The sequence below is a fragment of the Mustela nivalis genome (assembly GCF_964662115.1).
Source record: "Mustela nivalis genome assembly, chromosome: 10".
NCBI lineage: Eukaryota > Metazoa > Chordata > Mammalia > Carnivora > Mustelidae > Mustela > Mustela nivalis.
In genome coordinates this window covers 110,889,608-110,913,241 of record NC_139029.1, presented here as the reverse complement: position 1 = coordinate 110,913,241, position 23,634 = coordinate 110,889,608, and the positions used below count along the sequence as shown (strand labels likewise).

The 23,634-nt window shown below is 38.3% G+C and overlaps 1 protein-coding gene across 3 annotated transcripts in view; it reads left to right on the top strand.

Moving 5' to 3' along the window:
• Positions 1–7,740: 7,740 nt before the first annotated feature.
• Positions 7,741–23,634, top strand: part of VPS45 (vacuolar protein sorting 45 homolog) — a 71,721-nt gene continuing 55,827 nt past the window's right edge. For 2 of the 3 annotated variants that reach the window (XM_082685955.1, XM_082685956.1), the window contains exons 1-8: positions 7,741–9,219; positions 9,859–9,993; positions 13,081–13,141; positions 16,931–17,010; positions 18,105–18,173; positions 18,295–18,432; positions 19,739–19,849; positions 23,144–23,278. In XM_082685955.1, the coding sequence (XP_082542081.1) occupies positions 9,127–9,219; positions 9,859–9,993; positions 13,081–13,141; positions 16,931–17,010; positions 18,105–18,173; positions 18,295–18,432; positions 19,739–19,849; positions 23,144–23,278 (822 nt within the window). In that variant the 5' untranslated portion in view covers positions 7,741–9,126. The remainder of the gene's footprint in view (positions 9,220–9,858; positions 9,994–13,080; positions 13,142–16,930; positions 17,011–18,104; positions 18,174–18,294; positions 18,433–19,738; positions 19,850–23,143; positions 23,279–23,634) is intronic. The other variant, XM_082685954.1, reaches the window with a different exon arrangement.

Here is a 23,634-nt window from a genome sequence, read left to right as displayed (position 1 = left end):
TCTAAATTAACATTTTAAGTTAATAGAATCTTACATAGATTTTTCTCATATGTATCCATTTAACGTTCACATTTTAATATAATGTAACTGTCCCTCACAACAACATATTATTTAAAATATAACTTCTAAGAAATTGTACCAGTCACACAAGCATGCTTAAATACAGCCTTAAGAAAAACATGCATTAGCAACAGGCCTCTGAGGGAGATGATTTATGTATTGGAAGCCGAGCAGCTGGGAACTCTGGCTGGCTCAGAATGGAACGCCTCCTGCTTCATGTTTTCCTTGTCTCCCTCGCCTCAGAAGCAGCCTGCAGTTAATCAAGATAATCCCTTTAAATGTGCTTGCCTCAACTCCAAATTCTATACTGCTTGACCGGGCATATCCTACTTTTCTTGCTTATCTATAAGACTTATAATTGGCATATAACTCATATTCCTTCTTGTTTATCTACAAGACATATGGTTAATATCTAACCTACTTCTTCTTTGTCGGTTGTTATCTTGTATCTAATAAGTAGGGGACTGAGGAGTTGTTCTAGGTGGCAGTGCTTTTAGTGGTCGTTACCTGCTTGCTTTCTCTGGCAGCCGAGTTGTCTGTGCCTCATTCTCCTCTGTGCTGTGAGGAAGCAGCAAGCGGCACCTGACCAGGGACCAGAAACCGAACAGGAGAAGCAGCCCCAACGTGATGTCTGCACGGGCGGTGCCTTTTTCCCTGCTGGTGAGTAGGGGTACTCACCAGTGGGTGAGTACTTGGTGGTAGGGAATGGGTAATCTAGAGAGCACAGACCAATATCACCCTGAAGTACGCTTGCTGAGACAGCTCCTAAAGGCAGGAGGAGCAAAAGTCAGCAAGGGCCAACTTTTGGAGCTTTTAAAAGTAATCAAAGAACATTGCTCCTGGTTCCTGACATTAGGGACTTTAGGCTTATAGACTTGGGAGAAAGTAGGTCATGAGTTAAAACTTTTGCATGCTAAAAGGAAAGCCAGTTCTGATTACTGTATGGCCTATTTGGACCCTCATTCGCTCCGTTCTGGATCCTTTACAATCCTCTGATTCGGAGAGCAACAATGAATGTTCAGGAGAAACTAAGAAAAAGGAACCTGAACATGCCATCCTGGAGGGAAAAGAAATTACTAACATCATCATGAAGGAGGAATTTCTTCCCCCTCCTCTTCCAATAACAGAAAAAAAGGAGGGACCAGTTGTTGCTGTGCTACCACCATGGGCTCTGCCATCCTGCCAGAAGGTGCCATTTAGTAAAAAGAATGAAAAATCCATGCTATCAGCCATTCAGAAAGGCCTCCTTGAAGTAAAGCAAGCAGGAGACCTGGATGCCTTACATATTAATGTCCCAGTTGCTATTAGAGAACATGTCGCTCCAGAACATGATCCTAACAACCCTAATGGTATCTTATGAGGCCGTACATGAGCCATTTCCCTTCAAATTACTGAAAGAACTAAAACAGGTTATGCAAAACTATGGAATTAATTCCTCATTTAAAACGGGAATCATCCAAGACATCACAGAAGGCAATCAGTTTATTCCGATTGATTGGTCATTACTAGTAAAAACAGTCTTATCCTCAAGTTAGTTTTTAAAATTTAAAACATGGTGGCAAGACCATGCAGAAACAGTGGCTGCCCCTAACAGCTAATAATGTTCCCATTTCCATTGAGTAGCTCATGGGTGTTGGGCCATGGGCCCAGGTGCAAGATCAGGTACAAATGAATGATCAAGTTGTTGAGCAGCTCCAGCATTGTTGTTTGAGAGCCTGGGAGAGAACAGAAGCCCGGGGAGAGCACTGCTCTTCTTTTCAAAAAGTGGTACCGGGGGGCGCCTGGGTGGCTCAGTGGGTTAAGCTCCTGCCTTCAGCTCGGGTCGTGATCTCGGGGTCCTGGGATCGAGTCCCACATCGGGCTCTCTGCTCCGCAGGGAGCCTGCTTCCCTCTCTCTCTCTGCCTACCTGTGATCTCTCTCTGTCAAATAAATAAATAAAATATTTAAAAAAAAAAAAAAGTGGTACTGGGTCCAAAAGAACCCTATACTGATTTTATTGTGAGATTACAAGAAGCTGTTAAAAGACAAGTAAATAATTTCAAAGCTGTTGATACTATTCTTCAGCTGTTGTCATAGGAAAATGCCAACGCTGATTGTAAGAAATTGATAGCACCCTTTAAAGGCAAGGGAACATTGACAGATTATATTAAGCTGTGCCAGTTGGGAACAGAGACCTATAAAGCTGATTGGTTAGCTCAGGCAATGGCTGCTCTGACCACAGGAAAATTTAAAGGACAATGTTTCAACTGTAGGCAGACAAGGCATACTAAAGCTCAGTGTAGACAAAAAAGGAAAATTCCCTCCACAAAATGTAAGAAACAAACCACCAGGTCTCTGTCCTAAATGTAAAAAAGAAAAACACTGGACAAATCAGTGTCATTCCAAATTTCATAAAAGGATGGCTCCCCTCTTTTGGGAAACTTCCTTTGGGGCAACCCCTCAGCCTCAAAAGAAAAGGGGGCCAATTCTCCCTTAACACCCAGCTTCCAGATAAATGTACCATTTTAAATTTATTACATGCTATGCCTGGTAGTGCTGGATTAGGTATTCCTATTCCCAAAAATCATCTCTTAATGCCTGCGAAGCTTCCCACTAAAATTCCAACCAATATTTTTGGCCCTTTACCAAAGGGAACCACTGGGTTACTTTTGGGGAAATCTAGCCTTACTTCAAAGGGAGTACTAGTTCACACTGGCGTTACTGATTCAGATTATACAGGTGAAATTTCAGTGATGTTAACTACTGTGGCTCCACACAGTTTTCAAAAAAAAGGAGATTACACTGCCCAGTTGCTACTTTACCCTATTTCCAGGGTCAATTTTAAAAAACAAGCAAAGCAGGGTGCCTGGTGGCTCTACCCCACATCGAGCCCCCACATCGGGTTCTCTGCTCAGCAGGGAATCTGCTTCCACCTCTCTCTCTCTCTCTCTGCCTGCCTTTCTGCCTACTTGTGATCTCTGCCTGTCAAAAAAAAAAAAAAAAAAAAAAATCTTTAAAAAAGCAAAGAAACTCCAACAGGTTTGGGAGCACTAGAAAAACTGGGGCATATTTAACTGAGAAAATCTATCTAGATACACTGATTTGTCTTTTTAAATACAATTTGTTTTTTAAAATACAAGGAAATGGGGGTGCCTGGGTGGCTCAGTGGGTTAAAGCCTCTGCCTTCGGCTCAGGTCATGATCCCAGGGTCCTGGGATCGAGCCCCACATCGGGCTCTCTGCTCAGCAGGGTGCCTGCTTCCTCCTCTCTCTCTCTCTCTGCCTACTTGTGATCTCTGTCTGTCAAGTAAAATAAATAAAAATCTAAAAAAAAAAAAAATACAAGGAAATGAACTTTCAGGTCTAATTGATACCAGAGCTGATGTCTCTATTACAAGCTCGTTACATTGGCCTAACATTGGCCTAAAAAATGGCCATCTAACATAACTCGTCTGCTGTAAATATCATGGGATTAGGACAGGCTAGCAATGTATGTCACAGCTTCAATATTCTTTTATGTGAAGGACCAGAGGGTCAAAAGGGCTATCTGCAGCCATATATTGCAGACTTGCCCATTAACCTTTGGGGGCGAGATTTACTAAGTCATTGTGGAGTCTCTCTGGTTTGACCTTCCCCTAAGGAGGATACCCAGATTTTTCACGAAGGGCCACTGATGCTGAACCCATTAAGTTAAGAGTGACAAACCTATTTGGGTGGAGCAGTGGCCCTTAACACAAGAGAAATTACCTGCTTTACAAGCCCTAGTTGAGGAAGTGATATGAAAGGGGCATACTGCAGTATCTCATAGTCCTTGGAATTCGCCTGTCTTTGTTATTTAAAACAAAACAAAACAAAACAAACAAACAAAAGAACCCAGGAAAATGGAGACTTCTAACAGACATGCATATGGTTAATGCTGTTACAAACCCATGGGGTCTCTCCAAACCCGTATTGCCTTTGCCTAATACAGTTCCACTCAAATAGGCAGTGATTCTCATAGATTTACAGGGTTGCGTTTATACTATACCACTTGCTAGGGAAGATTGTACCCATTTTGCTTTCACAATTCCCAGTGTAAATTTAAAAGAACCAGCCAAATGATACCAATGGAAAATTTTACCACAGAGAATGTTAAATAGCAGGAATCTGTGGCCAAAGTTACACCGCTGGTCAGAGGTCAGTTTCCACAAATTTTATCTTACCCATTACATGGATGATATATTATGTGAAGCCTCTGATAACGTACAATTGCAGGACACATTTAATATGCTTCAATTACAACTGGAAAAATAAAAACTAATTATAGCTCCAGAAAGAAATACAAACCACCTCACCTTTCTCATATTTGGGGTTCATTATGAACAGGACCTCAATTAACCACAAAAAGTTCAAATGTGTAGAGATAAAATTACAATCTGAAATGATCTGCAAAAATTATTGGGAGATTGGATTGGACCTAAAATTGGAATTCCCACTTAACGCTTTGCAGCATCTGTTTGCCTCTCTGAAGGGAGATCCTAATTTAAACAGCCTTAAGACCCTATGAAAAGAGGCCTTAAAAGAATTACGGTTTGTCGAAACCCAAATTCAGTCAATGCAGACGGATAAAGTCCAACCTAAAATACCCTTAGATCTTACTTTTCATACCCCACATACACCCACCAGATTAATTATACAGGAAGAACTAATCATAGAATGGATTTTTCTTCTAAATAATACTGTTAACACATTCACTATTTACATAGACCATATTGGTAGCATTATTCAATTAGGAAGAAAAAGAACTTGCCAAATACAGGGATATACGATCCAAAGGTTATTGTTCCGCCTTTAAATAAGACACAAATTGAAACAGAATTCCAGAATAATTTAAATTGGCAAATTGCCCTCAGTGGCTTTACTGGAAACACTTCTTCTCATTATCGCTCTTTACTTATTGTTTCTTTTTTAAAACGTAATGCTTTTCTCCTTCCTAAAACTGCTTCTAAAAATCCAATAACTGATGCCCCTACTTATTTTTCTGATGGCTCTGTCAAAGGCAAAGCCTGTTAACTATGGTCCTACCTCAAAAATCATATTTACTACAGGTCTTTCAGCACAGAAGTCAGAATTAATGACAGTTACTGCATTATTTCATGTTTCTTCTGCATTTAATCTGTTACCTGATGCTTTATACACAGTGTATGTTTTATAGCATATAGAAACTGCTACTGTTTCTACATCTGATGTACTATGATGGCTCATCACAGTAGCTGGGGAGACGATATAATACCAATTTATTTGAATGCCTCAAAATGGGTACCTGGAATTTTGGATCCTAGTTTGCCATTATTGCCCCAAGAGGAGAGCACAAACATTAAACTTACCTTGGGATACTGGAGCAGACCAATATGTATGGCAATCATTCCAGTTGCCTTATCCTTGATGATCAAAGATGGTTGTGACCTCTCCTACTAACAGTGGTCTAACTACATTTACTCTTCATTAAAGGATTCTAAGGTCCTAGCTATAGCATAGCAGCAACCACCCCCTCCCCCGGACCCAATGCAGACTGACACAGATGTGGTCTGATGAGGGAATCTTTACCAGAGGATTGTCAAGCTTCTTACCCCAGGGTCCTTATTAATAACCTGCGGAATTGTATGGGACTGGTCCCCTAAAGGGATGGCAGTCACCAAATGCAGACCCTATTTCGCTCAACAGAATTTAAAATGACAAGTTTTTGAACACCTCATCTTACCACAAACCTTAATTTGGGGGGATGCACCTCTGGTCTGGCATGGGCAAGGACTTTTGGCGCCATCCCCTTTTGCTGATTATCATAAAAAACAAGAATTTATGGAAGGTCATCACCACTTTAAGTCACCTTAGAGTCTGGAACGGTTCTTATATTTATCAGTCCAGTAGCTATGCATTCATCTTTTTTCTGGTGAGAAGAATGGGTGAGAGCATGTGTTAGAGATCCCTATGTTTTTTGTCATTGAAAAATTACTTTCGAGCATAACAAAAGAGAAATAAACTGTCCCAAATGTAAAATGTTCACCTGTGTGAATAAGAATGTTTACACAGACAATTCCATTATTCTCTAAGCTAGAAGAATAAGCATCCGGTTACCAGTGAAACCACTGTGTTTGGGAAAGCTCTCCAGGTAGGCATGTACTTTTAACAGTTTTGAAGGCCTGGGTATGTAGAACAAAAACGTATCTCGGGCTGTTTATAGCAGCTATTTTAGGAATTAGAGTCATTACTGCTATGGCTACCACTGCAGGAATGGCCTTGCATCAGACTGTACAAACCACACAGTTTGTACAAAAGTGGCATGAGAATGCTAGCAAAGCTTGGAATCAACAATCATTGATCAAGGATTAGATGTAAGAATCTCTGATTTAGAATCAGCCATGATGTATACGGGGGGATGGTTTTCAAAATACAAAGCTTAAGGGCACCTGGGTGGCTCAGTGGGTTAAAGCCTCTGCTTTCGGCTCAGGTCATGATCCCAGAGTCCTGGGATCCAGCCCAGCATCAGGCTCTCTGCTCAATAGGGAGCCTGCTTCCCTTCCTCTCTCTCTGCTTGCTTCTCATCTCCGTCTGTCAAATAAATAAATAAAATCTTAAAAAAAAAAAAAAAAAACTTAGGCTCCACCTTTCCTGTGACTGGAGTATTTATTTCTTCCTTCTGTGTTCTCCCTATGCCTAAAACGAATCAGAAATATCGGGGAACAAGATCTGCTGTCATATTACCCATCATTATGCCAGTAATTTAACTTTAGATTTAAAACAGCTTCAAGATACTATTCAAGGCATTACTCACTCATCTTTACAATCAGTTCCAGGCATGAGTTTTGCACAAAGTATTGATGATAATCTGTCTCATCTAAACCCTTTGGATCAGACCAACTGTGGTCTTGGCCTTATAGGTGGAATGATTATTCTGTTTATTGCTTTAATATTTTTATGTTTAGTCCTCAGATGTGCACAAAAATCCTTCCTACGACCAATGGATCGGGAGGTTGAAAAACCGACTCTTCCGCTTCTGCACAAGCTAAAAAGGAGAAATGTAACTATCCCTCAGGACAGTGTATAACTTAAAATATAAGAAATTGTGCCAGTCACGCAAGCATGCTTAAGTATAACCTTAAGAAAAACAAGCACTAGCAACAGGCCTCTGGGGGAGAGGATGATTTACCGCTTGGAAGCCAAGCAGCCCTGGGGAACCCTGGCCTCCTCAAGGTGGAAGGCCACCTGCTGCTTCCTGTGCTCGCTGTCTCCTCAGCCTCAGAAGTAGCCTGCAGTTAATCAAGATAATCCCTTTAAATTTGCTTGCTCAACTCTCTTCTATACGGTTTGACCAGGCATAGCTTGCTTTTCTTGCTTATCTATAAGACAAATCAACATAACACATTCCTTGTTTATCTACAAGACAAGGTTAATGTATAACCTTCAGCTCCTTTGCTGTTTATCTTCTATAGAATAAATACAGGACTGCAGAGGAGTTCAGGTGGTGGACCCCTGCTCCCTTTCTCTTGTAGCTGACTTGTTCGTGCCTCATTCTTTTGTGTGGTTGGGAAGCCAAAATAAGACTTCTTTTTCAAAATATAATTCAAAAATTGATAAAAAAGACCAGTGCATCCCTTTCTCACTGTCTCTTCAAAAATCTTTTTAAAAGCCCAATGGGAAGTTTTATTTACACGGTAGAAAAATTGAAAACATTTTTCACAATTTCAGAGGTGATGAAATGACAATATTTTATTTGGCTTCTGAGCTCCCTTAAAGGATTTGATACCTGCATAAAACATTTTATAATCTTGATAGCCAGACTAATGTTAACGTGCTCTCGGTTTAGTTTTAACTGTATACTTCTTAAAACATAATAGAACGACTGATTGGTAATGTTGAATCTATTGATATAAGTGACCCCAACAAACACTGGTCATTATTTAGTGGAAACATTTACAAGCAATTAACAGTTGCTAATGCCCTGCAGTTGTCTCTTTCTCTGATTTTTCAATTCCCTAATATTTTCCCCCCTTTTCGAGAAATGGCATAATGGAGAGAAGACCCTCGGGGTACGAAACACAAATGCAGACATTTAAACATTGATGGCTTTAAGATTCATTTTGTGGTCAGGTTTTTGTTTCTTAAAATTTGTGAGTTTCCCCTTAAAATCCTCGCGCTACATTGCTTTAGCCCCACCGGATACGTGCCCCCTACCCATTTCCGACTTAACTGGGCTCCTGCCCCCAGTTTCAGGGCCCCGGGTCCCTCGCACCAGCTCAGCAGGACCCCGCAGAGTCCTGTAGCCCAGAGCGCCAAACCCGGGGTTCCTCGCGCGCCCCGCGAGTACCCGCAGCGGACTCTGCTCCCGGCCCTCGGGGTGGGAGGTAGGGGTGGATCAGAGGCCGCTCCCAAAACATCCTTAAGGGCATTCCCTTTGTTCGTTCATTCAACAAATACTCGGATTCGCCTGCCCCTCAGTCTTCAAAAAACCAATTCGGGCCTCGGTTTGCAGGAGTACCGTCTTCGCCTCGTTAACGACACGATGAAGCCGGGGAGGACGAATCTCGGCCATTACTTAGCAAATACCTTCCCAAGCAGCCGGGAGCATTGCGCCAGCTCTTCTCCCTTAATCCTTCACTTAATAGCAAACAGTGACCACGGCTGCACTCTGCGGTTTTTGCCTCCAAGTCGGCCTTACGCCAAATTCCTCCACGACGCGAGCGGTTACCCTCTCTCCAAGCCAGCAGGAGAGACTTCCGGGGGCAGCCGGGGCACCCCGGACTCACGGCCCGCCGTGGTCTGGGTCCAGGCCTCAAACAGCTCCAGGCTGGAGGTGGGGAGAGAATCACTTCCGAGAGCGGCGACCCAGGGGGTCTCAGCTGGATTTTTCCATTCAGGCGGGAGGCTCCGTCTACCGCCTAGCGCAGCGGAACTACAACTCCCAGCATCGTAGTAGCTGCCCGGACTTCCGGAAGCCAAGGCCCGGCGGGGAGGAAGCAGCCGAGACCCGGCCAAAAGGGCCGGGTGTTAATTTAGCACGAAAAAAGGGGGCGGGAAGGGCTGTAGGGGTTAGCCTGTCAGTTCGCGGCCATGAACGTGGTTTTTGCTGTGAAGCAGTACGTTTCCAAAATGATAGAGGACAGCGGACCGGGTATGAAAGTACTTCTCATGGATAAAGAAACGGTGAGTTTGCTTTTGCTCAGTATTTGTTTGTGAGGGAGCTCGCTCGCTCTCTTGTAACAGCTACTCCCACTCCGCTGTAGGATTTAGTGTTTAAAGGTTTTGAAGCGAGGGTCAGTTCTGTGTGGAACTAAAAGGTGGTAATAAAGCTTGTCTGGTGGTTTGAAGTGTAAATAGCTGTAACTACCACCAGAGATTTCTTCATCTACCTGGAACAATTTATTGGAATCAGAAGTCCTTTCCTAAATGTCTCTGCCAAGGAATAATATGTGAGACAGGACACTTGGAAGAATTTTATTTCCAGTCAGCGTTCTGTTTTTAAAATAAAGCTGTTAATGCTCAAGCCGAGATGACAGGTTATTATTTGTTGTCACAGAATTATTTAAAAAAAAAAAATCACACTCTAAGGTGATGGGAAAAAAAATTTTTTTTTAATTTATGGATTGTCTGTGTTGAGAGAGAACATGTTTTTCATTCTGGTACATTACCTACATGTTTTGGGTGTTCAGTAAATGTTACTACATGTTAGTATTTGCCTTATCCAGCCAATTATTAATGGGAAAAAAATTAAGTCTTAGGTGTTGCTGCTTGTTTATATTATTTTGACTAGCATAATGATTAGTTAATTCTTCTTCTTTACAGACTGGCATAGTGAGTATGGTATACACACAATCAGAGATTCTTCAGAAGGAAGTGTACCTTTTTGAACGCATTGATTCTCAAAATCGAGAGGTCATGAAACACCTGAAAGCAATTTGTTTTCTTCGCCCTACCAAGGTACTGAGCTGTCATTTGCCCAGGCAAACACAGAGCACCCTGATATGAAAGCATTAAGAAAGCAAAATAAATTTGTATTATCGTTTGTGGCATCGTAATTAACCTGGTTCATCAGAGTTATAATCTTGACTCTCCTGCTTTCCACATCTCAGTTTACTCCTTAAAATTAGTTTTTCCTCCAAGATGCCTTTTGGGTTCCCAGCTACTTCCTAGACCACTAACTAGCCTAGCAGAGACCCACTTCACTTATTTCTGGATTAACCTCCATACCCATCACACAGAACACCATTGCCACTTAATCTTATATACTTATGTACCTACACCAATATCTCGAGTCTGTATCATTCTATTCATGTCTATGCACAGGAAGATATATATAATGGCTCAATTTTACTTCCATGATTAAATCAATATTTAGTAGCCCAGCCCTCAGATCCCTCCTTTAGCTGGTTTGGCCTGCCCTTATGTATCCAGCCTCCTGTGTCCAATCTCTGCTCCTCCACTCTTGCCAACTAGGCCTTTTTATCATCCTTCTATATGCTCATTCCTCTTCTCTATTTGTTCTCTTCCCCTAAATAAAGGTTCTTTAGCCTTCTGTCCATTTTCATCCATCATCTTCTAAATCTAGATTGAGTCCTCCTATAAAACTCCTATAGTATTTCAACCTTATTTTGTATATTACCTTTATATACATGATCTTTAACTCCAGTGCACTCTTTTACCATGCTTGTATATTATGTACTTTCTGAAATATAAATGCCATGTCCTGTCATGTCAACCCCACTTGAAATCCTTGAATGACTTGTATTTATGGTAAAGGCAAAACTCTTTAATTATGGTTCTGTGTGGTCTGGTTCCTGTCATTCCTACAGCCTCATTTCAAACCACTGCCCCTTTTGCTCTTGGCCACATTAATCTTTCAGTTCACTTGATTCCATCATGCCACAGGACCTTTGCACAGGCTTTTCCCTCTGCTTGGAACTTCTTTACTTCCTCTAGCAGATCTTCCCTGGTTTTGCTGACCAAGTCAAACCCTCCTCTTGTTAGCACTTTACAGCACCATCTTCTTCTCCCTTTTGCTTGTCATAGTTGAAATTGTATATGGTTTGATCAATATTGGTCTCACTTACCAGCAGTAAGCTCCATGAGAATAGAGATGGTATCTGGTTGGTTTGGGGTTTTTTTCCACACTATTATGTCTCCAGTGCCTGCTACATGGTGGACCTTGATAAATAGTTCCTAAATTAATGAATATGTTAATACTGTGTTATAGTCATTTCCAGTTGTTTCATATTTGTAGCTCATGAAATTTTGGTGCTGAGAGGGATCTTAGAGATCATCTGGTCCATCATTTCCTAAGATTTTTAATTAGAGAACCTCTTTATACATATATAGATAGATAGATAACACTCTCTGAAGATAAAAATGTCAGGTTTTTTTTTAAAGATTTTATTTGTTTATTTGAGAGAGAACACAAGCAGAAGCAGGGTAAGGCGCAGAGGGCCTTGATCCCAGGCCACTGGCCCCTGGGATCCTAACCTGAGCCAAAGGTAGACACTTAACCAGCTGAGCCACCCAGGTGCCCTACTAAAACTGTGTTCTTAAAAATGACTTTTCTTTGGGGTGCCTGAGTGGCTCAGTCGGTTAAGCAGCTGCCTTTAGCTCAGGTCCTGATCCCAGGGTCCTGGGATCACGTCCTGCATTAGGCTCCCTGCTCAGCAAGGAGCAGGCCCCCCTGTTTGTGCTCTCTTTCTCTGTGTCAAATAAATAAATAAATAAATACTAAAGAAATAAAAATGACTTTTCTTTAATATTATGTTGTAAAGTTCATTTTAATGTATTTTTAAATGTGAATGAGTTTTCAAAACCTTTTCCCATTTAATAGGCATTAATAGGCAATGTGCATTTCTTATATTACTTTTAGTTCTTTAAGGAAATGTATGATTTTTTAAATATTCAAAACTGTATTGCATATCATGTTTAGACTAGGGACCAAATTCATGTTGAAATTTAACTGTGTTAATAGTATCAAAAATAGATAAAACCTGCATTATGATCTTGTGTAATTGGAATTCTTATGTTTTGGCCATATAAAAATCAACTTTTTACTTCTAAATTTCATATTTTACCTTTTTTTTAAGATATATTCATTTTATTTGCAAGAGAGAGAGAAAAACTCTTTCTGGGGGGAAGGGGCAAAGGGAGAGGGAGAAAAAGAATCCCAGGCAGACTCCTCGCTGAGTGTAGAGCCTGACACCAGGCTTGATCTCATGACCCATGAGATTGTGACCTGAGCCAAAATCATAAGTCAGTTGTTTAACTGAATGAGCCACCCAGGTGCCCCCACACTTTGTTTTTAAATCTTAGCCTACTGTTGAAAATATTTCACAAACATTACAGTTGTGCAGTCTTAGGTCCTAGTAAGTTAAAAGTCAAAGTGAATGCAATTAAGTGTATTTTCTCTCTCTTTTTTTAAAATATTTTTTTTATTTATTTGACAGACAGAGATCACAAGTAGGCAGAGAGGCAGGCAGAAAGAGAGAGGAGGAGGAAGGCTCCCTGCTGAGCAGAGAGCCCAACGTGGGGCTCCATCCCAGAACCCTGAGATCATAACCTGAGCTGAAGGCAGAGGCTTTAACCCACTGAGCCACCCAGGCGCCCCAAGTGTATTTTCTCTTGAATGCTGGTTTTTAAAGAACTAGATACGTTTTGATATTCTATCTAAGAATTTTGATTAGATGAATAATTTATAGACATAATTTATAATTTATTATAAGCAGCCTGAGGCAAATATACAGAATTATTATTAGTTTTATGTTGTACTTCAACATTTGTATTTTTAATACTTTGAAATCTTAATTTGGCCACGATGATGCAGTTCATTAATATTACAGATGATTCCAGATCATTATTTAACATAACTCTTTTTCACTTCCAGCCCTTATCCCTGCAACATACACTGAAATCTAGACTTCACACTCAGTAGATTCTCAGTAAATACTTAAATTAATCAATGAACAATATTTATTATTTTTTCAGTTAAACAGTTCTCACATATTATTTGTTTATTTGTTGTTTCCTTTCTAGGAGAATGTGGGTTATCTGATTCAAGAGCTCCGGAGACCAAAATACAGTATATATTTTATTTGTAAGTATATTATTTCACTTATTCCATCATGTAACTGTATCCTAGCTAATTTGTTCTGCTGGACACTTCATATCATTAATAAAGTAACTGAATCAGTCACTATATGAGTCTGATTTTTTTATATCCTTTCCAAGTACTAAAAGTCCTGTAACCAACCAATATGCTGTTTTAGAGAGCTAAGTGGGATTTTTTTCATCATTGACTGATTAGGTAAAAATTACTTTTTAAGTTTTACTTTGCCTATCAGTATTCTTTATGAGTCAAAATTACAAGTAGCCAAATTTCACATCCCACCTCTGCAAATACAAAACAAAGCAAAAAGTGTATACTTATTTCTGTTTTATACTTTTATGAACTGAGGCATAGAAGCTGATTTCTTTATGTGGAGGAGGATATGCTTGAGTTTGTTGGAAAAGCAGAGATTTACTTTACATCATACCAGATGAAAACATACCACTTCTCTTTGCTACTTTATGTAATACTTAAAAGTACAAGTCATCCAGTAGGTATCTCTTATGTACATAACTTTTGGTGGGGAGGGGGGGAGACAGAGTCCTGGAAATAAATTAGGTTTGTGGTTACTGTACATTTTATATGATTTTTTTTTTCGATGTAACACATTCTGCTTTGGAAGTTACATCCATTCTCCTCTAGATGTCATTATTGATCTTCATGGATGAGTAAGTCTAGTTTATTTGGTGCCATTTCCAAAACCAAGGATAAACCTTAACTCTCAGTATGTAGGACATTGCAAAATTTTAAAGCTTACTTGAAGGCTTTGGAGTTTTAGGGTTTAGATTATACTCTAAAATGTACTTACTTTCTACACTATATGCTACAATTAAATAATAGTTCCAAAAATTAACCTTTGTGATAAGACAGTATTTTATAAAGAACTTTCTCATATAATTATTTCATTCAGCCCTTACAATAACCTCAAGAGGTAAAAATTGGCAATTTAATTATTTTCTGCCACCCTGGTGGTGGTGTTATTGTTTTTCTTTTGGCTAATAGTCACAGGCTTAGTTTTATAATTTAACTTTTTATTTTGAGGCTATTTGTAGATTCATATATAGTTGCAAGAAATAATACAGAGATCCCATTTATTCTTAAACCCATTTCCCCCACTGTAGCATCTCACATAACTATAGTACAATACCACATCCAGGATATTGACATTGATACAGTTAGGATACAAAACATTTCCATCTCCATAAAGATCTCTCACATTGCCCTTTTATACCAGATGCACTTCCCTCCCTCCCAACCCCATTATGAGCCCCTAGCAACCACTACTCTGTTCTCTATTTCTATAATTTTGTCATTTCAAGAATATTACATAAATGGAATTATATAGTATATAACCTGTTGGGATTGGCTTTTTTCACTTAGCATTCTTGAGTTTCATCGAGGTTGTGACATATATCAATAGTTCATTCCTTTTTATAACAGAGCGGTATTCCGTGGTTATATGTGGTTATACCAAAATTTGTTTAGCTACCCATTGGAGGATATCTGAGTTGTTTTCAGGTTTGGCTACTACAGATAAAGCTTCTATAAACATTTGTGTATAGGTTTTTGTGTGAACATGAGTCTTCATTTCTTTGTAGTACATAATGTCCAGGAGAGCAAGAGAGCAGTTGCTGGGTCATGTGGTAGTTCCATGTTTAGTGTTTTAAGAAGCTGCTAAATGTTTTCCAGAGTGACCATACCATTTTACTTTCCACTAGCAATGTACAGGTGATCCAGTTTCTTTGTATCCTTATGAGCATTTGGTGTTGCACTTATTTTTTATTTTAGCCTTTCTATTAAGTGTGTAGTCATTACAGTATTTTTAGTTGGTCCCAAGCTAGATACTTAGGAAAGTGTAGAAACTCCTACTTAGAGATGTGTGTGTATGTGTATGTACACACACATATGAATATATGAGAGATTCCCTGTACTGTCGAATTTAAGTAGACATACAATGGAATCACTTCTTGTACTGAGTCTCTCAGTTTAAAATTGAGTAGGTCATGAAATGAAAGTCTCCTTCTTTGAGGCAGCAGTTAAAATTAGTAACCAATAACATGATGTCTTTTCTTCTTGTTCTAAAGGTTGTTTGATTTGCACTGTGAGTCTGTGAAGTAGAAGAAATAAAGTAGCACTAAAGCCTAGGAAAAACAGGCTCTTGGGACTTGGGTAAAGCAATCAATTTCACAATTTTATTTGATTAAAATAAACTAAATGAGTTTTTATGTAGTGATAACATTCATTACAAACTTTCAACACAATTTATATCAACACTGAATTGGCCTTCTCATCTAACTTTTTTATAATTTCATTTTTATATTTCTGTGTCTACTAAATATGTTGTTTAATAGGTTCCTCCCTTCCTTTATTTAAAAAAAAAAAAACCTCTCTTATGGAAGTCTTCAAATATATACAAATAGTATAATAAATCCCAGTGTACCCACCACCCAGTTTGAAAAGTTGCTTTGCCCATGGTCTGTCTTGTTATACTACTGCCTATTCCCCTACCAGTGTTATTTTGAAGGACATCTAAGGCATCATATGAGTTCATCCCTAAATATTTCAGTATGCATCTCTAAAAGATAAGGACTTATTTTACAAAATACCATTATTAATAAAAAATAAAATCCATTATTATACTTATCAAAATAATGAAAAATAATTCCTATTTTCAAATACTCAGTGTTCAAATTTCAGATTCTCTTACAGTTTTTTTTTCCCACTGTTTTTGTATTCGAATTATGATCATAAGATCCACACATTGCTGTTAATTGATACGTTGTTTAAGTTTCTTTAATCGTCTATAGGTGTTTTCTCTCTCTCTTTCTCTCTCTCTCTCTCCAGTGCAATTTATTTATTGAAGAAGCTACATTGTACTGTTATAGTATCTCACAGTCTGGGTTTTGCTAATTGCATCCTGATAGGGTACTTAAACGTATTCTTTGCATTTTAAAATATTCCTGGGTCACCTGGTTGGTGCAATTAGTTAAGCATTGACTCTTGGTTTCGGCTCAGGTCACAGTCTCAGGGTCATGGGACCATGCCCCATATCAGGCTTTGTGCTCAGTGTGAAGTCTGCTTCAGATTCTCTATCCTTCTCCCTCTGTCCCTCCCACCTGTGCATCCTCCTGCTCTCCCTAAATAAATAAATCTTATAAATAAATACACAAATAAATAAATAAAATATTCCTCTGCCCTTTAGTTCTGTAGATTGGTACTTGGATATAGAAGCTTAATTAAATTTAGATTTTAGTTCTTGGCAAGAATATTTCATAGTCAGTGCTGTGTGCTTTCACTGATTGTCTCTTATTGTGATATTAGCATCAGTTGATGCTCAATACCTAGGTCCATCCATTGATCCATTAGTGGTTGATAAAAATGAAGATGTTTTAATTCTGTCATGATCATTCCTTCTTTGTTTTTTAGCTGGAATATTTCCATAAGGAGAAATTTCTCCTCATCTACTATTTGGTTACCTGTGGTATAGTTTGTATTTAAAAGAATAAAAACTCACTTCTTTTCCCTTTATTTGCTATTTTCAGTAAAATGACTTGGTTTCCTGGCATCCTCCAATGCCTCCATGGTGGTCTTCTTTTGAAGTATTATGAATTTATGGATTTGAATATATTTGTGCTACTCATTTCAGTTCAAACGTGTTCGACTGTGACATATACCACAATGTATACTAAACTTCACTTAATCATTAGGCTCTTTTATGTCTAATTGGAGCAAAAGTGATCTCCTTTGAGTCAGACATAACTCATATGTCTGCTTCAGATTTCAGTAATGTGATCAGCAAGAGTGATGTGAAGTCATTAGCTGAAGCTGATGAACAGGAAGTTGTGGCTGAGGTTCAGGTAAATGTATTGATCCTCTAACACATCTCTTATATTGGCCCTTTTTAAAGATTTGACTCTAACATAAAAAAGGTGCTGTCTCAAAAGAAGGGAGATTATTGATCAGACATTATAAATGTGCATTGCACCGAACTATACTCAGAAAGTTTGTAAGAGGTATCAAATTAAGGGGGAACAAAATTAAAGGAGTCAGTGGGAGTAAGGTGATTGGACTGGTACTGGATCCTACTGAATTTGGGTAGAGAGAGTTTCACAGGGTTGGAAACAGAGTCAGATATATTCTGTGCTAGCTTCTTTTTTCCCCCCTATGCTAGTTTTTGAACCACATTATAAGAATGTTCATCTTCGGGGCTATGTCTGATTGGAAAAGAACAGGAAGTAAAGGATGTGAATGAGGTTTGTTAAAGTTCTGTTTGTGATTATCTTGCTCTGGGAAGTAAAAAGTAGACTTTTGTTGTTAGGTTAAAACTTGGTAACTCCTAAATATTCTGCATGCTATATAATATATCACATCAGAACATGTCATGTTACCTTTTACTTTAATGTTCTTGAATACATTTATCACCTCATAAATGATAGAAGAATAGAATAGGACAGCAAATAAACAAGTTTTGGATTTTCAAAAGGATGTACTAAGTCATAAATGAATAATAATAATAATAATAAAAGGAATGGCCTATTTTAAAACATATTTTCCCTCATGTTAATACACTGTACAAAAAAAAGAATAGACTGAACAATGAAGTTCTTTTTCATCTATGTGTAACATTGTATATCCTATAGCAGTGTCTTATTTTTACTAATTGGTAAGTGTACACAGAGGTCTCCAGAAATGTAGTGTACACACTTCTACAACGTTTTTTTTAGAAGATTTATTATTATTATTATTATTGCTGCTTTTATAATTATTTTATTCCCCCACATTGACTATTGCTAGACAGTTACTAATTGATCAGTTTTTTAAATCTCTTTTATACCTGCATTTCCTCAAATTTGATTATACCACATAGTATCATATCACATATGAAAATATTGCTGTATGATACAGTTGGAATATATGAAATAACTGACTAATCTTGGTGCTTTGTTTGCAGGAATTTTATGGTGATTATATTGCTGTGAATCCACATTTGTTTTCCCTCAATATCTTGGGTTGCTGCCAGGTATGGAAGAAAAGGATAAAAAAATAAGTTTATTTATCAGGTGGGAGTTAATTCAGCAAGTAATTGGACTTGTAAGAAAAAATTCAAATATTTTCTCTGAATGTGCATTTTTAACAAAAAGGGTCGAAATTGGGATCCAGCCCAGCTATCCAGAACAACTCAAGGACTGACAGCTCTCCTTTTATCTCTGAAGAAATGTCCCATGATTCGTTACCAACTTTCATCAGAGGCAGCAAAGAGACTTGCAGAATGTGTTAAGGTATGGCTTTCCCTATCCCCAGTTCCAAAGCATCAAGACCATTCACTTCCTTATATTTCAGAAACTACAGCAATATTTTTTCTACAACCAAGGAGGTGATGTGTTAAGTTTACTGGCAAAGAGGTAGATCTTTGTAATAAAGCAACAGACTAGGGCTAAAATTTTTGGACTTAACTCAAGAAACATTTGCAAGCTAAATAAGCTAAATAGTTACTTTGATCCAGTTAAGCCATTTGTAAAGTAGAGTTTTAAATCCTAACCTCTTAAACAACATGATGCCAAACTTTTTTTAAGCCTTTGAATCCTTTTCGGAAGGTCTAGGAAGGTGTAAAGAACTATTGTTAAATGTGTTTTTTATGTATTAATTTTCTGTCTATCAGTATGGAGTTTTCTCAAAAAGTTGAAAATAGAGCTACTCTGTGATCCAGCAATTGCACTACTGGGTATTTACCCCAAAGGTACAAATGTAGTGATCTAAAGGGGCACATGCACCCCAATGTTTATAACAGCAATGCCCACAAAAGCCAAACTATGGAAAGAGCCCAGTTGCCCATAAACAGATGAATGGATAAAGAAGATGTGGTATATGTATATTATTTGTATATTTTATATATATATATATATAAAATACATACAGGGGCACCTAGGTGGCTCAGTGGGTTAAAGCCTCTGCCTTCGGCTTGGGTCATGATCCCAGGTTCTAGGATCGAGCCCCACATCAGGCTCTCTGCTCAGCGGGGAGCCTGCTTCCTCCCTCCCTCTCTGCCTGCCTTTCTGTCTATTTGTGATCTCTTGTCTGTCAAATAAATAAATAAAATCTTAAAAAAAAAAAAAGATACATACATACACATAATGGAGTATTATGCAGCCATCAAAATGAAATCTTGCCATTTGCAATAACATGGATGGCACTAGAAGGTATTATATTAAGTGAAATTAGTCAGAGAAAGACAGTTATCATATGATCTCACTGATATGTAGAATTTGAGAAATAAGGCAGAGGATCATAGGGGAAAAGAGTTAAAAATGAAACAAAATGAAACCAGAGAGGGAGATAAACCATAAAAGACTCTTAATCTCAGGCACACTGGGGGTTGCTGGAGTGGGGGGGGTGGGAGGGGGTGGCTGGGTGATGGACATTGGGGAGAGTATGTGCTATGATGAGTGCTGTGAATTGTGTAAGACTGATGAATCACAGACCTGTACCTCTGGGGCAAATAATACATTATATGTTAATTAAAAAAAAAGATTTCTGTTTATATTACCAACTAATTGGTTGACAAAACCATCTTTCTCTCATCCACAGCAAGTGATAACTAAAGAATATGAACTGTTTGAATTCCGGCGGACGGAGGTTCCTCCATTGCTGCTTATTTTAGATCGTTGTGATGATGCCATCACCCCGTTGCTAAACCAGGTGCAGAACCCTTTATTAGCATAATAGAAGCATGATTTCAAGTGGTATTCATCAAAATGCAGATGTGGAAGTAAACAGAATGGTCCATGTACTTGCCTCTTTATTTTCAGTTTTGTGGGGTTTTTTTGCCTTGTGTTTCCTGGTCGTTTGGTATCCCTATTCTTCCAGCCACAGTCATCTTTGGTTCTTTCTTCTGCCTCATCTTTCCTGTCTCCTTCTGCCACCACCTTCACCCCAATCAAGACAACTTCTAGATTCTGTAGCTTCTCCTTTTACAGTGTTTATCTGTAGTTTTCCATTCTTACTGCCAGTACCTTTGTATAGACCCTAATCTCTTAAAAGAATACTGAAATAGTCATTTACCCATTCCTCACTTTTAATTTTTATTTTATTTTATTTTTAAAGTTTTGTTTGTTTGTTTGTTTGACAGAGAGAGCACAAGCAGGGGGAGCAGCAAGCAGAGGGAGAGGGAGAAGCAGGCTCCCCACTGAGCAAAAAGCCTGATGCAGGGTTTGATTCCAGTACCCTGGGATAATATCCGGAGCCGAAAGCAGACGCTTAACCAACTGAGCCACCCAGGCACCCCTTATTTTATTTTTTTATACAAGATCAAATCTACACTTTTATTTATTGACTTTTCAATAAGTTTAAATCCTTGAGGGTATAGCATTGTATGGATTCTGTGTCCAGTGGCCTTAGCATGAAGGTTGCTTAAGAATTTGACGTGAGTCATGCCACTGTTCCCATGATTATGAGTCACCTTCTCCAGATTACTCTGGTTTTGCTCAGTTTGCCACCAGGAGTCACTGTGTTATTCTTTGCTTTGTACACATAAGCACATCTCTTGCCTAGATAGAACTTAGTTTCATCTTGAGCATGAACACCTTCAATTTTAAAAGTTGTATGCTCCCTGTGGTTCTGGAGATCCTGCTTATACCCAGCAAAAATGGCCTTATATCATAGCCGTCCAGGCATATTTATTATTTTAGGAGTCCTGTTCCCAGCAGACCTCTACAGTCTCCAAGATGGCTGAAACAGGCCTTGATTCCCCTCTTTTAATTTCTTTCTATTCTAATAGATTTCATAGACACAATGCTGTTAAATCATTTTTCCTAAAGAACAGTTCTGATCTTACTACTCCTGGCTTAAAAATCTTCATTGGTTCCCATTTGCCTACTAGCTTAAATACAGATTCCTGAACTTGGCATCCAGGAGCCTTTACAATATGAGCCCAGCCTTAACCTACAGCTCACTACTGTGCAGATATGTTGTGTGGTTTCTGGTCATCATTTTATTCATGTTGTGACTTATGCCTAAATGCTGGAATGTTTCAAATACCTTCTCTCCCTATCTTCACCTATCAATATTCTTCTTTAAAACCACTCAAAACATCTCCTTAAAGCCTTTTATTCTTTTAGTCAGACATGTTCTTTTTCCATAAAATTACTGCAGAACTTTATCTTTCTTATGTCCTTTGCTTTATTTACCATGTTGTACCTTTGGTTGTTTTCACACAGTCCTTCACAGCAGACTCTGTCTTACTGTGTTTGTTCTTCCGCAAGTATAAGAATAGTACTTCATACAAAGTAGAGGCTTTATTAATAGTGACTTTGAATTTGTAGGGAAAGACATAGTTAATATTTCAGTTTCTTCCCAGCTTATCTTCATTTTAATGCTAGGAGAACTCTGTAGCTGTGGAGTGCAGCTTCTCTATAATAGGACAGCCTTATAGTCCTAAAATACAAAGTAATAAATGTTCACTCAAGAAGTTTTGAAAATATAAAAAAGTGGAAAGTTAAACGAATGCCTATAAATCTATTTTCTAAAGAAAAACAACCATTTATTCAACCAATTTCACTGAAGACCTATTATGTGCCAGATATTGTGTTAAGTATTGGAGGTAATGGGGTACCTGGAGGCTCAGTCAATTCAATGATTCATGATCTCTGCTCAGATCTTGACCTCAGGGTCATGAGCTCAAGCCCTGTGCTGGGCTTCATGCTGGGTGTGCAGCCTACTTAAAAAAAAAAAAAAAGTATTGGAGGTAAAAGATTAAAAGATGCAGTCTCTATTCTCAAAGAGCTCATGATGGGGAGAGAAGTAACTGATCATTTTAATAATAGAATAAGTACTAATGGTAGAAGCATGAACAGGATGCTGTGTGGAAGCATATTTTGTTATACATATATTTTGTGTGCTCCCACAAAATTGCTTTTTTCTGAAGATATTATTTACTATTTGAGAGAAAGAGAGAGAGTGCATGTGCACACGTGCACAGCAGGGAGATGGGTCAAGACAGAGAATCTCAAGCAGACACATCGCTGAGCACCAGGGCCCTACTCTGGGCTTGATCTCACAACCCATGAGATCATGAACTGAGCGAAAACCAAGAGTCAGACACTTAACTAATGAGCCACCCAGGCGCCCCTGAAACTTGCCTTTTAAAGGATTCATTTGGCAAGTATTTTAGGAAATGAAGCACCTTCTCTTATAAGCTTAAGTTCTTTCTTAATAAATCTAGTTTGCTTAAGATGAAGTAAAAGTATATAAATATTTCTAGCATTTAGATTCTAGATTTAGAAGCTAATTTGCTGGAGAATACTTAGTTTTGTATAATGGACCTATGACTAAAAAGAACCCATTCTCCATAAATGGTGAGAAGGCAAAATTTGGGGTTTCCCCATTCCATTTTCACCAAATATGTTCACATTTTGTAAAAAGGAAACCAATCTTTCTTCACAATTCATATTAAGTAAAAATATGAAATAAAATGGATTCAGAGGCGAAGCTTCCGAATATGTGTGTTTTGATCAACTCACAAGGTTGGTTTCTGATAATATTAGTGTTCCCAGGATAAATATAGCACCACTCAGATCTGCAAGAACACACTTCTCATGCTGCAGAAAACCACAGAAGCATACAGGAAATGGTACAGCTTGTAACTGCAGTACCAATATAGCCCTATCTGTGAAGCCAAAAATATACTCTTAATTCACAGGCAAAAACTGAAGCTAATGATAGATCTAATTTGTTTTCTTTCTATGGGGAATATTAATCTTGTTGCCCTTCTTCCGAAAGTGTAAAATCTACAAGTATTTTGACTTTTAGTTTAACTAAATTATGAGTCTTAATGCTTAGTAGAACACAAAATATTAATAAAAGTTGAACTAAATAAAGAAACTCTGTGTAAGGAAGACTAGTTGCTAAGAATGTTATCCATTTTTGTTTTCCTGAACATTTACTATTTGCATGTTTTGTCAGTTACCAATTTTTTTGTCATAATTCTTCATTTAGTGGACATATCAGGCCATGGTCCATGAACTACTGGGCATAAACAACAATCGGATTGATCTTTCCAGAGTGCCGGGGATCAGTAAAGACTTAAGAGAGGTGGTCCTATCTGCTGAAAACGATGAATTCTATGCTAACGTAGGTGGTTAAAAATTTTTTTAATTGTTTTTAGTTGTTTTTATGTAAGAAGGCCAGTATTGACTTGTTCGAATGAGAACAGATAAGGGATTTTATGTGGAAGGATGATAGGCGCATCCTGTAGATAAACTATCTCAAGAGAAGCCGTTCCGGTTCTTGGATTCCGACCCTTTAACAGTGTTTTTTTTCTTCATAGAAATCACATATTTAGCTTTGTTTTTTTAAAAATTAGAACCCAATTTATTTAATTCCTTCCCTTCTATAGCCTTTTGTGAGAATAGTAATGGTATTCATCACCAGTGTCCTGGCCAATATCCAGATTTGGTCATTATAATGGAATTTTCTTGCCCTTTGAT